At 43.9% G+C, this 16864-nt stretch overlaps 2 protein-coding genes across 7 annotated transcripts in view; one reads left to right on the forward strand and one right to left on the reverse strand.

Moving 5' to 3' along the window:
* Positions 1–9844, forward strand: part of FYCO1 (FYVE and coiled-coil domain autophagy adaptor 1) — a 51100-nt gene extending 41256 nt beyond the window's left edge. For all 6 annotated transcript variants that reach the window (XM_065628129.1, XM_065628134.1, XM_065628132.1 and 3 more), the window contains exons 15-18: positions 1799–1894; positions 4087–4297; positions 5438–5547; positions 5994–9844. In XM_065628129.1, the coding sequence (XP_065484201.1) occupies positions 1799–1894; positions 4087–4297; positions 5438–5547; positions 5994–6069 (493 nt within the window). In that variant the 3' untranslated portion in view covers positions 6070–9844. The remainder of the gene's footprint in view (positions 1–1798; positions 1895–4086; positions 4298–5437; positions 5548–5993) is intronic.
* Positions 9845–14683: 4839 nt separating this feature from the next.
* On the reverse strand, positions 14684–16344 carry CCR9 (C-C motif chemokine receptor 9). The gene is made up of 2 exons (XM_065630033.1): positions 16327–16344; positions 14684–15844 (listed from the first exon to the last, which is right to left on the reverse strand). Exons 1-2 carry the CDS (start codon positions 16342–16344, stop codon positions 14684–14686), a joined length of 1179 nt encoding a protein of 392 aa, XP_065486105.1.
* Between the last annotated feature and the right edge of the window lie 520 nt (positions 16345–16864).

Here is a 16864-nt window from a genome sequence, read left to right on the forward strand (position 1 = left end):
AAGTCATGGAGCTGGACACTTCTGGGAAGCTTGTAGCCTTGTAGTTCTTTTGGTCTGTATGAGTTCGAGGCCGTGAAATTAAAGCTGGTGGGAAGGGAGAGTTTGTCAGATTACAGCATGAAGTCTGTCACTGTTACCACCGTGCAAGCAAAACATATGTATAGGTTTGTAAGATATAGTTTAGTTTTCTAGGTGTTGGGGTTTTTTTTTTTTCAGAGTCAGTTTTCTTACCTAGTTGTGTAAAGATAGTTAACAATGAAATTATTTGTATCACTTGCTAAATATTTACATAGATGTATTAACCTTTACGGACCAAGATGTAGTATGTCATTCCTACATTTTGGTGAACAGATAGTGTTTTGCTATAGCTCAGGTTTTGGTATTTAGTCACAGGTTTGAGTCTTCCCTGCAGGTCACAGCTATCTCCTTGGGGTATTAACAGTAGTGGTATGACTCCGAAGATGTCAAAAGTTACCTAAGAGGCCTCAGGAGTAAGAGGATCTGAATTCTGAGTTCAGGGAACATGTAGACAGTAGGTGCAGTTTAATTTGCAGTCATAACAGTAAATTCTTCCTGTTTCCAACCAAAAGTGTCACTCCTCTAAACTCACACATGGTTGCAGGTGCTGACACAGTATATTCAGATGCTGCTAATGACCAGCTGAAGGTGCTGGTACCTGGAAATGTTTTCTCCTGCCCTTCTACTCAGCAGTGCTGCTTGTAGGGCAAGGTCCTGTAGGATTTAAAAGAAAATGCTAAACTGTGCATTGGTTTTGAGAATTAGTCTACAGAATGTGCAGCAGTTATGCCCTTGCTACACTATTACACTTGGTAGTTCAGAAGGACATATAAGTGATATTATATTTTATTAGATTCCACTGGTGTTTGGAAGGAACCCACCAGTTGGTTCCCTGTATATAATAATCCTTGGCATTTTTTCTGGGAATGGCAGCCTAATTGTCTGAGTTATCAACCTGGTGAGATGCACAGAAGCAAAGTATCAGTTAGAGATGCTCTGACTTACTTGGAAACTGTCAGCATTTGTTTACTGACCCTCAAACTCATTCTTCTTTCTGTGTCCCAGCCCTGTAATTCATATCTGGTGCTACTCCAGCGTTTGCCCAGAGCATGCACCGTTTTTGAGGTAAGGAGTGGATGGCAGGTGTGTCCCATCTACTTCCTTAGCTCTCCTGGACACATCATGGTGGGGAGGAGGCATCCTGCTTTGTCACTCTGTAACAGCTTCTTCAGTGTATTTGTGTTTGAATCATCCAGTTATTTCTTGTATGTGAAGAAGATACATGGTAGTGATTCTACAGCAATATAATATGTTTTGTTTACCATTGTCAGAGTAAGGAACTGAATAATATGTTTGTAAAACACCTCACAGATGAAATCCAGGGCAAGTGTCATATCCTTGGGTAAACTTTGTTCAAGGGACAAGTCCAGGCCGTTGTGTTTGCGTCTGCCCTCCTTCAAGATTTCCGCCTGCCAGGGAATCTTTAAAACCTCGCAGCATCTCAATACAGAATTTATCTTAAGACTGTTGCAGAGGTGTTCTGGATATATGTATTCCTCTTAGCTCATGAAACCAGGACAGGAACATTTTTACATTTGTACACCATGGCTAGCCGAACATGGCTGCAGTTTTGCAGCTAGAATACGCAAAGTAAGAATTCTAGAATTTGGTATCATGACTATCAAAATGTTTCTGTTTCAGGAAGGCATCAGCATGCAAATGCTGTTTGACCACATACTGCTCAGAGAATCATGCCTTTCCTTTTTTTTCCTTGTCCTAGAAACAGCACATGTAATTCTTCAACCTTTGATGAATCTGAAGAGTGGCAAGTTGCTCAAGATGCTGAGATATCCTTGTTGAAGTCAGGAGAAATCATGTAAGCAGAACAGTTTCAGTACTACCAGGCTGAAAGAACAAAGGCTGAGCTCAGATTTCAGCCATGTGAGCACAAGTCTTGCAGACTCCTGGAAGAGCTGATCTCTTGTGTCTCACAGTAGAGTTTGGTCTGAGGAGGAGCAGAGAGGATAGCTCAACTGTGCAGAGCAGCAGAAATGAGCCAGATCCTCTCTCTTCAGTCCTGCAAAACTTCAGTGCAAGTGGGGAATAAGAAGGAAAGATTTGGGTCCACATCACATCAGAAAACCTTCCTTCCTATTCTTATTGCAGGAGGTGCTGTGAACAGGAAGTGGGGTTAGAGAGAAGGCTGTGTAGTGCTAGTATTCTCTGGAAGAAACGGGAAGGGAAGGTCGGAGAGTGCTGTGCTTGTCAAGACCTTTGTCACAGGGAGGGAATTCATGGCCTTTTGGAGCATGTCTGTTATTTATTGGTGACCTCATAGAAACTGCCTTGCCTGCTCTGGTTGATATATGCCATAGCATAAAATGTTCAGCTGAGACTCTGCTCAACCTCTGTGAACTGTGTGTACGCAATTCTCTGCATGTATCCTGCTCTGAAATTAATAGTTACATGCAGTAGCCATACAGCATGTCACTTGCACAGCCAAGAAGGGAATCTAACATATGAAAATGCCTGTGACTTGGAGAAATTCCTCTTTGCTCACTCTCCCCTTAAGCCTAGCTTTGATATTTTTGCTTAGTTATGAGGAAGGTTTTAAACTTTTGACTGCAGGGAGATAAATTAGTCTATGTTTCAGCCTTGCTGCTGCTGTTCAGAACACCAGGTAAATGAAGCCGTAACTAAAATCACAACTAGGCTGTAGGGCAAAACCGAGAGTGATTCTTAGTTTATTAAAATCAAAAATCACCTGACACACCCCAGCAGTTGCTGCAGCTAAGAGGAAAAAGTAACAAGGTAAGCAAAACTTAATATAAAGCTTCCTCTCGAACCAGAGTACCATAGTTATCATAATAAATCAGCTGTGATCCTTAACCACTGTGTAGTCATAGCTGGAAATTGAACTCGTCCATTACTCTAGAACATCAAATCATCATCAATATTTTCTGGTAAATGTGTTGATTTTTGATAGCTGCTGGCAAACAAATCACAGTACTGTGATTTACTGTGAGCTTGTTGATTTGGAAACAATTTATTTCACCTAAGGAGTGATATGTTAGATGAATTGTAGTTAGAGTAACGTAGATGAGATCCACAGCTCTTAGAAATTACAAGTTTCCCCTGAAGAAAGCAAACAGCATTCTCCTTCTCCTGTTTAAGGGCTACACTTTTTGCAGTCTGAAATAGATATCAGAATGAGGTAACGTAACACAATGCTTCAGGACACGGGATCATCTAGGTGCTAAGAACTTCCTTTTTAATTGCAAGTACTTTAAGTCAGCTTTTATGCAGCTTTCTTGGGTAAAACAGACCAAGCTGTAGCAGCATTAGGTGCTTCAGAGGATCTAGACAGAGCTGCTGTTCACATTGCATCCATCTATTCCCTCTGTACCTCTGATCCCTATTTCCTGTACAAATGATATCAAGAGAGGCGAATAAATTGGGTAACTATTTTTTGTTTAAATTTTTGTTTAAAAAGAACAGTAGAGGGCAGTAGACTCTTTTTTTTTAATGATAGTAGCTCTAGAAAGCTTTATTCAAGCACTAGATTTTTCTAGTCAAATGAAATAAATAAGTGAACAATATCCACATCTGCCAGAGCAGTGAAAGCACTTGGTATCAGTCATCTTTTCTGTGGTTTTTGCCTTCATCCAAGGCTGAATTTTCCTGAATCTTGTGGGCCTGTCCTCAAGTTGCTGTGGAGTCTGCCTCAAATACCCTGAAGCTCCCTCAAATACCCTCAGATTCCCTGAAAATAGGACAGGGTCTTATATTAATTTTTGCTCCAAAAGATTTTACTTTTTTACATGTATAGTTACCTGGGCACTATTTAAATTGACTTTTTATGGACTGTAACTAGGGCTTATTTTTGCAATAGGGCTTGTATTTCGAGCATCCTCAAAAATCCTGAAAAATCATGCCAGGGCTTATTTTTGGGGTAGGTCTTATTTTCAGGGAAACATGGTAGATGGAAAATAAAAAGCAATGATTATTGTTTCTGTCTGAGTAATTAGATTTGATCTCTTAGAGTTGTTGTGTTTTTCTCCCTCAAAGGATCAAATTACCCCTTACAGTGGAAGAGATCTTAAATTTTGGGGAAAGCAACAGGGAGCTGTTCATTAAATCCAGCACCTACAGTATCATTCCCATCACCGTTACAGAGATGGGGCTCACAATTAGCTGGATCTTTTCATCAGACCCTAAAAGCATATCCTTCAGCGTTGTCTACCAAGAATCAGAAGACACACCACTGGATCAGTGCAAAGTAAGGTCTTCGTTTCCTCACTGCCTTAGAGATTGTAGTACATCTTTAATTATTTAATGTTGCCTGCAAAAGTTGAGTTGAAAAGCACTGTAGCTTCTATTGGTTGCATCTGAGAGCCTGCAAAATTCTTATTTTTTCCCTCCTTGATATTACTTAATTTGTAAGGTGCTTAGGGCTGATCGTGCCAGGCTCTTAAGCAGAAGCCACAAGGAGACAGGTAAATTGACAAGGTTACCTGCATTTCTTACAGTGAGGCATATATTTAAGTGTCTTGATGGTGTACAAAATTGCTTTGCCAGTGCCCGAGATACCAGTTTTTGTATTCACTGTCCATATTTAATGAGGATTAGGGAGTAAGTGAATCTATGTTACTCAGCTAATTGCAAAATTCTAATGAAGACAAGGCAGCTGTTGGTTTAACCCGTCGTGATAGGGGGAACTCTAAGGCTGTGATTTCACTGGAGGAACAAGACATTTATATAACATGCGTTAATTCACTCTACAGTTACTAACCCCTTGTAAAATCTTTTTCTTAATCTGAAAACTGAATGAAGAGTGAATGTTGTTCCCATCTTGATATATCTAGTTGATATAACTTTGGGTTTTATAGGGTTGTCCTTGATCTATATCGGCTGCTGTTCTGACAACTGTCTCTGCAAGGGTTTTACGGCAAAATAGACGGTTACACACGCTTTTGCTGTGAGCTTAGATAAACAAGACTTGCTGAGATATTTTATAATACAGGCAGTATAAAAGTTTATATTAAAAGACATATTTAGCTAAATCCTGCTCTTGTATATATTTGTACAGATTTAATGTAGCTCTGCTGATGTTAGTAAGCTTGCTTAGATTAACATTAAAAAGATCAGAATTTGATTCTATCTCTAAAACAGAGATTTGTAGCCATAGCATAGTGATATAAAGAGTTTATCAAAGGAAAACTGTGAGATTTTAGTTTATCAAAGTGAGATTTTAGTTTGGGTGAATTTTTAATGCTAATAAGTGAAAACAAATAGTTTTGCAGGCACATATGCACTTTGGGAGTTTCAAGATAGCTCCAGTCTAAATATTTTTTCTGATGGCCAATGTTAATTTATGGGGCAAATAGTAAGTTTCATTTTGATTTGTACTGAATTCCAGGTTCTTATTCCTATGACCCGCTGCAACTCTCATAAGGAAACTATCAGAGGACAGGTGAAAGTCAGAAACCCTGGAGTATACACACTGATATTTGACAATACATTCTCCAGGTAGGTTCTAGCTGGGTGTAAAAGGTGAAATAAGCTTGGTTTTACAGGCTGTGGAACTGATCAGAGGTACCATTATTCTGCCGTTCAGAAGTAAGTATGAGAAATTGGTCCCAGGTTGCCAAAAGGTCTTCAACCCGAGTTTTGGTTCTTGTTCTTGTTTGGGTTTTTTTCTCGCCCCGTAGCAGAATTCCACTCTTCTGTCTCAACCTCTGGGAAGGTAAGCAGAAGTAAGCGAGCCATTTGTGACTCTTTCCAAGAGAGCTTAGTCAGGATTGTCATCTTATTAAAAACAGACCTGACAGCCCTTGCAGGGGCATACTTCTTTTTAACAACAGTCAGGTTTTCTTCCCGAGTATAAACTGAAAGACTAAATACACTTGCAAGGTTTCCTGTCTAGTTGACTTCAGCTAACGTGATCATCTTGCTCTATTTTTTTTCCTTCACAGGTTTATCTCAAAAAGAGTGTTTTATCACTTGGCTGTCGAGCGACCTGTCATCTATGATGGAAGTGATTTTCCATAGCCTTGACTATACTGTGTTATTTTTAATTACATTTTAAGAAATGCTATTATTTATGTACATGTAAGCACTATGATTACCACTGTGTTTGAAGACTTTGAAACTATGCAATAGTTATAATGCACTTAGAGAACATGTATACACTAAAAACCAGAAGCCTTTTTAGGAACACTAATGGTTCTGTACTGTGTACAGGTTGCTGAAAAGCCATGTTGTTCGATTTAACAGGTCAATAATAACCAAATTTTTTTCAGTGGGGACATAAATAACCGTGGGTGTGTCTAAATGCAAACTGAAATTCTCTACTGAAAATTGAATTATTTTTCTTCCAAAAATATCCTTCAAAAGGAAATTTAAAGAATAATACATATTTTTGTTGACCTGTTCACTACGGAGTAAACATAACCATTTCTGTTCTGCTCTACTGCTCTTACAGTCAGAACAACAACTATGCAATATTTCAATCTTCACAGGCATATATTGCAATCCATCTAGAATTTTTTATCTTTTCCAAGTTTTATAAACAGCAAACATAGGGGTTTTTTACATTTTGGGCTGAGGTTTGGTAAGTCTTAAGTGGCTTTTACACATGCTTGGGTACTGAATACCCGTTACAAAACAATACAACACGAAGCAGCAACTCCTTTCACTTTTGCTCACCGTACTCTGTAACCTGGTCCACTGAAATCAGCTCTTATGGTGAGTACCAGTGGAAGGATCAGGAGTATCTTTTGCAGAATAAAGTCCTACTCACTGTGTGATATTAGGAAGAGGAGCATTCCTTTTTCCTGCTTTAGCACCTTAAGTCATCAGCATTGGCAGGAGAGCACCGTTTCTGAGGTCAGCAGCATCTCTCTCGCTAGACCACGTGGAAGGTAGCGGTAATGTTGGAATCTGTCTCAAAACGTCCATCCAAAACCAAATGTATATCCAGCCCTGGTGAGCTCTCCACCCAGTGTCAGTGTATTCTCTCCCTTTCCTAACCCTGGAGCTGCCCCAGCCAGCAGCTAACTTTCCATCTTGGATTTGGGGATGGAGCTGCCTTTTAAGGGAAGACTGGGTTCTCGTTTATACAAAATTTCCCCGCAAGCCATCTGCTTTCTTTACAGAATTTCAACTTTTTGTAAACATATCTGAAAGCAGATTTTTGTGTTTAAAAATCCCGTCTTCTGATGGAAATGCAAAACATTTGGCGGGGAGAAAAGAGAAAAGCTCTTTTTCCCAGCCAGCCCTCCCCCATCATTTAGGTGTGTCTGATTTCTTACGTTGTTGTTCTCCCAAGGAAACCTCAGACCCAGAAGACTTTAGTGCAGCAGTTGGTAGAAAACCAGCACAGCCTGCCAGGAACCCTGTAGACTCTTGGTGGCAGCTTTAGCTGGTATATGGGGTCATGGAGGGAGACGGAAAATATAAGATGAGGGGAAAGAAGAAAAAAGGGCCAGCACAACCTCAAGCAAATGTTTTGGGGAGGGGAAAGGGGCAAACTTGTTAAAAAAAGAGGGCAAGGAATTGGAAGGATTAGCTTGAGTGGGGAAGGAAGTCAAGAGAGTCCAGCTGGTGTTTATGTGTTGCTGGTTTGATCCATTACCCATAAGGGATCTCCCTACACCTAAAGGCTGGTTGTTTAAAAGATGGAGATGACATGACAAGTGTTGGACATTACAGCTGAGGTAGAGGTAAATTTCTGATTTTATGAAAGAAAAGAATACTGCAGATAAAGCTAAAGGTTGCTAATCATTAATTCCAGTCGTTAACACTATGTAAATACAGTGATCTTGAAAAAAATGGTGAAAGAATGACTACCTTTCAAGGAGCATCTAGATTTTAGGTGTCTGGCTCATGGGTAGCTTTCCCTTCCCCTCAGACACCTCTTCCCCATCCTGATGGTGCCCTCTCCAGCCCTGGCCAGGCAGAGGGTGGGTGGGAGGTGTGAGCTGGTTGCTGCCCCTCCCGAGGGAACAGGCTGCGATGGTTAAACCCTTACCTGGCCGGGGGCAGGAAAAATGAGATGGACAAGAGACTGAAGCCGGCAATAAACTGGCAAGAAACGGCACACTGATCAGTTAATGAATTATGGTGTATTTCAGTCTTGAAGCTATGTTTTGTATTTAATTAGGCAAGAAAAGATTATTTATTGCTGAAAAAATAGAGTACAGTGTACCATATGCTATGCAATTTTACTGAGCTGTTATTGAAGTCTGCTGCAGTTTTCCTTTAAGCTTTTAGGTGTGGGGGTTTTTTAAAGCATTTTGCTGGTTTAGAATACTAATCTTACTAGGATACTTGCTTAAAATGCCAAATGTAAGCTAAAGGGACACTGTCGAGTGTCTTAGGCCAAAATATGACAACTCTGCTCAGAAGTATTTGAAATATCTCCATTCAAAATTATTTGACAGACTCGCCTCTGGATTTCCTCTCTGCATCCCAGTTCTTAGCATTTTTTCATCCTGCGGCAAATATTTTAAAGCCACTGTTTATATAACTCTTGAAGTAATTGGCTCTGTCTAGTAAGCCAGGTGTTTCCCTGCAAGTCTTCCATGTAGACAGTCCTGAGTCTGGCTGAAGCATATGTTTGGGAGGAGGGGAATAAAAGCACTGGATTGTTTCTACTGTGGCATTTGGGTCTTTATGGTATCTTTTCTGCAGGTTTTCTTGCCCCATGAGAGTAGTTTTATGGCTTTTTTGCTCTCTGAAAGATGACTAAGAGTGGGAGCCAGAACCTGTAGTTTAAAGATTAAAAGTAAAAGTTTGCTTCTAACCAAGGAGAGTATTTAAGGAGAAAAAGTTTCAAAAGAGGAACTAATCAAACTGGTAAGGTGCAAAAAGTGGACAGGAGTGCAGCAGTTCAAAGCAGCTGTTCGAGAACAGGAATCTCATCACGTCAGCTAGAAGAGGGAGTCTTTTCCACCTCAGAGGCTGTGCAGAGAAAATAATAAAGAATCTGACATTAGTACCGACCTTTTGTTTAAATGTCCCAGATGGTTTATTCCTGGAGCCATGGAAACCCGATAAAGGACTTAGCACACGTGTAGATTTGTGCAAGAGATTACTTCATTCAAGCACCTTATACCTCTATTGATGAAGCACTGTTCATGTGAGCTGTGCCAGGGATGCTGATAAATCTGTTTATTTACAGATGCTCAGATGATTTGTTGAATTGGGCCTTTTATAATCCACAAGAATGCAATTAAGAGAAAAGAAATATTTAAAATTGATCATGAAATTAATTGAAGGGGATGTCATACTCTTGGGATAAACAGAGTATACATTGTGGTCAGCAAAAGCAGTTGTTTTTCCTGGGTGCTGGAACAATGGAGGGTAATATTTTGTACTATGCAGAGGTCTATGCAAAGGAAAGAATGTAGTTGCTTTAATAAAATGACAGTGTTCCTTTACTCAACATTACTCAATGTCGCTTTATGAGAAATCACAGAGATGTATTGCACAAGAGTGTACCACGTTACAAAATAGCAAAGCTACAAAGGACTGACTTTGCTCCTTTTTTAAAAAATTGAAATTGCACTATAGTTTTAATTATGCTCAATCACTGAGATTGTAACTTGTTCAGAAGCATCTTTTGGTCTTAACTGCCAAAGAATTGCAAACCCCGTTCACATCAAACTTCATGCTCCAGATGGAGGAAAAAGAGATTTATGTATGCCAGCGTCAGTACAGTTATAGAGATGTAGACGGTTGTGTACTGGAATGTTTCCTGATGCCTTTTTTTTCCTTTCTTAACCTCAGGAATTAAAAAAATAAAATTCTATATCGTTGAGAACGTGTGTCCCTTTTCTGCCTTGTAGAGATAGCTTTGTCTGGAGGATAAATCATACATTTGTATTATCTACTTATAAGCAGGAAAAAATTTTACAAAATAAGGAAAATAGAAAATAGTTTGTCATGCTGGTGGAGAAAGGCCATGTCCGCACAGTACAACAGAGCAACAGCTGCGATCCGGGACCCTTAAATAAGCACTAAGTGAGGCAGCCACCAGGACAGAAGAAATATCAGCGTGTCCTGGTGGTGCGGAGCAGCTGGGCCTCCCTCAGCAAGGGCAGAGCCCCGGGGCTGAGAAACACCTTCCACCGCCTTTGCATCCCCTTGGAGCTAAAAACAAAGCTGCCCCAAGGTCAGCAATTGCACTCACTGTCATCATAAAATCATAGAATGGTTTGGGATGGAAGAGACCTTCAAAGGTCGTCTAGTCCAACCCCCCTGCAATGAGCAGGGACATCAACTAGATCAGGTTGCTCAGAGCCCCATCCAGCCTGGCCTTGAATGTTTCCAGGGAAGGGGCATCTACCACCTCTCTGGGAAACCTGTGCCAGCGTTTCACCACCCTCACTGTAAAAACTTTCTTCCTCATGTCGGGCCTGAGTCTCCTGTCACCCATCATACCAGCAAGCGTTGTCCTTCAGCTTAGGGTTCCCATCTGGTGTTCCCCAGGTCTGGGCCAGGTCTACACATCCGGGTTATGTTGTGTAACTGAGTTGTAGACACTCTTCACGTGTCATCTCTGAGTTTGCATTTGTAGTCCCAGCACTGGGGCACGTGGTAAACACGTAGGCTGGTCTGAACTGCTGGGGCCAACCGAATGTGGGCAGGAGGACAACGGGCCCCGTCATGACCAGTCATTGCTTCTTCTATCCGTTATTTATGTTTCGTCTCGGGAGTTTCCTGCTGAGGTGCAGGCTGTGGCGCTTCCCGTCCCCACAGCCCAGCGGCAGCACCAGCGCCACCCAGAGAGGCTTCTTGCTGGGACAGAGTCCCCATTAAGCCTGGCCAGCGGTACAGAGGACCTGCAATACACAGGTAAGCGACCATACCTTGCTGTACAACAGAGCTGCAGGGGAGGCTGTACATGTTGAAAGCCTTGGTGTACGTGTTTAGCCATACTGTACAATATGTCCTCCCTTGTTTGGTGCTAGCAGCAAGGCTCTCCCAGACCTAGCACTGCCTTACTTAGGGTCTTAACCCACCTGTTCCTTGGCTTGTGCCCCAAGAATTGTCCTTGGTGCACCCAGTACAACGTTCTGTTGTGGAGACCACATAAAGCTGCCACAGAACAGCAGTATATTCTCTGTTAGCCTTTGGAATGTCACAGGGATGCTCTGAAGTCCAAATATAAGGTTGCAAAACACAAATGGCCCAGGAGGCTTGGAAAAAACAGCACCTGGCACTGCTGGGACTACACATCTGGTCAGTTAAAGGATGGATAATTGATGCAGATCATACTTGGCAGGTTTGCACAGACTGAACTCAGACTGATGATTCTGATTTTAGGCTGCTTTATCTCCCTTGACTTCAGTGATGCTTGCAGCACCCATCACCTTTCTCGCACACCTTTCTGTCATTTTTCTGCTCTCTGGAAGAGGCGCTTCTATAAACCACGTCTCTGTTTCAGGCAGGAGCAGGCACCAGCAAGGCGGGTTTGCTTGCAGAGAGTGCAAGTTTCTCATTGATTCTCCCAGCTTCCTCTCTTTGTACCACAAGCGGGCTGGTACCACGCTACGTGACTGCCTGCACCTTGGTCGCGGCTACCTCCAAGTCCTTTACTGTAGGGAACAGACAGCAACACAAATCTACTGCCGTGGCCATCCCCACTACAGCATGGCACCCAGCTCTTGCATAGTTTGGGGGTGCTAGGCCAGCAGGCAGGTCAGCCCTGGTTCTCACCTAGATTAAATCCAGGGTTCTGGCACACTTCTGGCTCTTAGAATTCTGAAATGGGGACTAGGATTCAAAACGAAAGGTTACAGGGTAACAGTGCAACAAGTAGGGCAGAGACAAGCGAAGATGCTCCTTCAAAGAAAAAGGACAGCAGAGGAGACTGCAACTGAAAACTGGGAACATCTGCAAAAAAATGGCCTTAAAGAAAGCAGAAAAGAGCTATGGAAGATCTCAGACCTCTCCCAGGGCTTCTAACAACTTCTCGGTGACCATCCTGCTGGATCTGTGGGTAAGATGCAGGCAGCATCCCACGTGAGGGATGAGGGGGCTGTGGGGCAGGGGAGGCAGCACCCCTCATCTTTGGGGAGCCTCTCCTCTCAGAAGAGAGCATTGGCTAAAGTTTGGGGACACCCTAGGGAGGCATGAGAAAGATTTTGGTAGGATACATTCAGCTAAAACCTCAGGGCAGACAGACAGAAGAGCCCTGGGAAGGCTTGGCCACAAGGAGCTGTGCTGTTGGAGGACAGAGATCCCTGACAGATGGAGGAGGGGACAATGGCAGGAGACACCTCCATGACCAAGTGGCCAGCAGCAAGGGACCCTGCCAGGGATGAGGCTGCAGCCAGAGGCTCCTCAGGAAGGCAGCTCCCTCATGAGTTCGGAGGGTACCAGCAGCCTGGGAAGCTACCAGCAGCTGCTGGGCCACATGCAGTCCCAGCAGGACAGACCCCATGAGGGAAAATACTCCCCGGGGGGGCTGGTTCCCCGCTGCCCCCGGCAAAGCGGCGGGGAGCAGCCTGACTCAGAGCGGGACGTGCCTGACCTGGGGATGACCCTGCTGCCCCAAACTGCTGAAAGTTCATCGCCGTTTCACCTCCCTCTACAGTTTCACTCGTCAACCAAGCATGAAAATTTCCCACCACATTTCACAGAGCACAGGAGCTTTTACCTTCATTGAGAAGGCCCCAAAATTCAAGTTCCTGGGGCTGTGCAGTGAAGAGGAGCTCGAGGCCACCAGGCAGGATCACGGGTTGGCAGCAGCTGAGGTTTGCACACTTGTTTGTTTGCACGGCTCGAGGGCTTTTTTGGGGCTGGGAGGACCCCTGGGTAGGAGCACCCTCACCCTCATCCCTGGGAAGGGGTGGTGGGGCTCAGCTGCTGTGGAGAAGCAGCGTTCTCCCTCCTCCCACACCCTGAGAAGCCTGTCCTTCCCCCCAAAACTGCACCCCACCCATCGCCTCGGGAGCTGAAAGCCACTCAGGTGCCTGCGGGGTCCTCAGCTGCAGCTTCCGCACCCCAGGGCTTAGACACGTGTAGTAAACCCTGTTAGCAAGGTTTTCTTCTGGCCTTTCTTGGGAGGGGTAAATCCTGTCGCTGGAAACAGGTTATGCATGAGAATCCAAACCTGGGAAGGACATGTATGTGGCAGCGCCTTTATTTAACAGAGTTTCAGCTTCCATTCGCATTGAGCTCAACAAAATTTGCAAAACCCTGCCAAACCCTTCTTACATATATAGTAAAAAATACATACATCTTTCACCATTTTTTTCCAAAGGAAGAAGTAAAAAAAAAAAAAATTAAAAATCCTAATAAATGCATATGAAACTAGAAGCCCATCTGCTCAGACATACACTATTAGCTAAAATAAGTAGAGCCAAACCTTGCAGAAAGGTCGTGTTTATCGACACGCCTTAATGATTAATGCGCAACAAAACCACTTTCTTCCTGCAATAAATATTTACCAGGTTAGATGTGATTATTTAAAAGGAAGACCCCCAAGCACACAACTTGCGGTTGAAGACGGGGAGGTGCAGGCTGCGGTTGGGTGACACTGTGTCCCCGGGAGGGGACAAGCGAGGGGGAACGGTCACGCAGTGCCCTGTGGCCTTGGGCCCCATTACGGCACCAACACCAGCATGCTGAAAGCCCTCTAGAACTTGTGGGGCTCATTACAGCACACCGCTTTTGGGAATCGCTACCTCCACCAACCTGAAGTCTCAACCCAAATGTCGTTAACGTTAGGTTTGATGCTTAATTACTCTCTGTCTTACTGGCCCCAGGCTAAATATATTTTCTCACCGTTAGCAAAGATATCAGCACACAACCGGGGGCCTATTGAAACATGGATTTTGTTTTTGCAGTCTGGTTTACGATGGCTACGCACCATGATACAGCAAATATCTCCAGGACAAACAAGTCAGCGTCTCTGGTGCACATAAATTTTTATTGTGAGGTGCAACTTGTTGATGCAGGGACCACAAAAAACACCAGTAGCAAAATAAGAGTTGAAGCAAATAACTTACACCAAATTTCACCTTGCATCACACAGCTAAAAGAGAGGAGAAAGATCAATCTAATTCTGTAATGACCATTTTATGAACAACAAAGATTGGCTTTCCTTTTCAACACGAACCATCTGTGCAGCAAAACAGACAGCAGCATTTGTTTGCTGCAATAAACCGGTGTAGGAGCTGAACACTTCTCCTTTACAGCAGAGATGGTGTGAGCGGGGCTCCTCAGCCCCGCCACCTCTGTAGGAGACCACAGCTCGTCAGCAAATGAGGGCTGAACTCCCTGCTGATGCTTCCTATGCACGAAACAGCAGTTCAACTTACTTTATCCTCCTCTGTTGCTGCTGTAGCTGGGCTCATCACCTCCCTGCGAGATTTGTTGTTTCACATTGTGGTCTGAGCTGCAGATAGGCTGGATGTTTACAGCTGTCACAAAAATAGCTTTTATCATCTGTCAGTTCTGCTTACAACAGGTATAGGTCCGTTTTGCTGCCCGGTGCCAAAGGTTTCCCTTTCAGCCAGCAACTCCCGGTTGGGTCTTGCACGGTGAGGATGGGGCGCATGAGGAGCCCCCAGGCCTCCCCACTCCTCTGGGACAGTCTTTGGGTTTCCAGATAGTTTTGTGCTCCTCTGGAGCAGATAGAGGGGGGACTGAGTTACAAGAGGTCTTGGCAAGGAGAGGGCATAATGGAGGAGGTCAGGTGGGTGCTGAGGGTCAGGGAGCTCCTCACCCGCCGCCTGCCCAGCATGGCGAAGGACCAGTTTGAGCTGTGGTCATGGCTATCACAGGCGAAGAACTGCTCTTGTCCCCAGCTCCGGCAGCAGCCACCACTCTGCATCATCCTGCCCAGTGCCCTCCTGAACCGCTCCCCAGCAAAGACATAGAGGAAGGGGTTGAGGCAGCTGTGGAGGAAGGCGATGCTCTGGGTGACCTGCAGCCCGATGTCCAGCTGGTCCACAGACTGGCAGCTATATGCCACCCTGGTGTAGGTTCTGATGGCTTTGGCCAGCAAAACAATATTGTACGGGAATTGAGAGAGAAGGAAAGCAGTGATGATCATGATGATGATCTTCAGAGACTTCTGCTTTTGAGATCTTTTGGCTTGCAGGAGGGTCTTGATGATAAGAGCATAACAAATAACCATGACAAGGAGGGGGAGGAAGAATCCGATTGTGACTTTCAAAGCCAGGACAGTAACTCTGAAAAACATGCTGACGTTTGGTGGGTACGTAATTTTGCAAACTGTTACATCACCCACCTGCATGCTTTGGCTGTACATGATTTCTGGGATGCACAGGCTCACAGATGTCAGCCAAACAGCCAAGCACATGAGTTTGCTGCGCAGGAGCTGCCTTTGCTTAGAAGTTTTAGCTTTCGTCGCCTGGACAACAGTGATGTACCTGTCAAAGCTGATGCAGGTTAGAAACAGGCTGCAGCTGTAGAAGTTGATCTTATACGTGCTGTTGACAACTTTGCACATGAAATTCTTGAAGATCCAGCCATCTGAGGCAGCCTTGGCCCAGAAAGGGAGGGTGAAAAGGAGGAGCAGGTCTGCAATGGCCAGGTGCAGCAGGTACCAATCCATCATGCTCCTCCTGAAGCAGTATTTGCAATAGACGAGCACGACCAAGGCATTTCCCACCGCGCCCACAGAGAAGATGAGCCAGAAAAACACCGGCAGGAAAGCTTGAGCAAACTGTCTGACCTGCCTCCTGTCACACATGAAGTCTGTGTCATTCACCAGGTTTCCATACAGGGACAGCACCACGCTGTCGTTCCTGTAGAAATCCAGGCTGGTCTTGCCAGGCTGGGTGACCTGCAACGGGACAGCAGGTAAATTTACATTGAAAAATGGCTCAGGAAAGCATAAATTTGCCCATCTCCACCAGATGCAGTTGAAAATCCCCAGTATATTCCATTTTAGATGGGTGAAACATAGCAGATTCCAGACTGCCTGAAATGTGTCCACACCCAGAAGTGTGTGCCACAGCAAAGACCTATAAAAATGATCCATTGAGTAACAAACTCGTCCCCAAAACAGCAGCTCACAGCCTCCAGACAACTTCAGTTATTACAATGGCAGGCTGTGAGAGCGCTATTTCTGTCAGATCACTCAACATACTATTGGTTTGGCAGCTTTAAATACATAACCAAGTGCAAAATTCCAGCTTGGAAAGAGGTTTTGCGTTAGTGCTGCAGTGGGACGGCACTGTTGGCTCAAGAGAGGCAGAAGACTGATGGAGGCAAAGTGGGGGAAAGACAAATGGAGATTATACAGCAGGGTAGCTGGATACTCACTGCACTTGCAAAAGCCATCTTCAGCCAGATCTTTGCTTGGACTTGAAGGAGGCACTGTAACCTGGAGAGGAAAGATGGGGGAAAACAACCAATTTGAAACAGCTTTGAAATAGAATTGTGACTCTTTTCATTCTTCTTCTTTTAATAAAAACCTCAACCCTTTGAAATTAGTCTGGCAGGGAGACAAACCACACAGAAATTTGTGTCACTGATTTGAATTATTTAGTTGTTTCCATTTTACAAATTTACATTTAGCCTACATTATGTCTTTGGCTTCTCTATAGCACTGTGCCGATTCAGTCTTTTGATGTATTAGAGTCATTGCAATCTCATTTTTAATAAGATGTAGAGTCCCCAATGCGCACATTAAAAAAGAAAGTAATGTGAAAGCACCATATCTTCCAAAAGAGTTGTGAGAATAAATGAAATGTGTCTCTTAAATTGTCTAGCAACTGACAAGGAAAAGTACCTGGCCTTAGTAGTAGTTTGCAGTGTTAAAATATTTGCATCTTCTGCAGCGACTGATAATCTGCCTGAA

The sequence above is a fragment of the Caloenas nicobarica genome, chromosome 2 (assembly GCF_036013445.1).
Source record: "Caloenas nicobarica isolate bCalNic1 chromosome 2, bCalNic1.hap1, whole genome shotgun sequence".
NCBI classification, from domain to species: domain Eukaryota; kingdom Metazoa; phylum Chordata; class Aves; order Columbiformes; family Columbidae; genus Caloenas; species Caloenas nicobarica.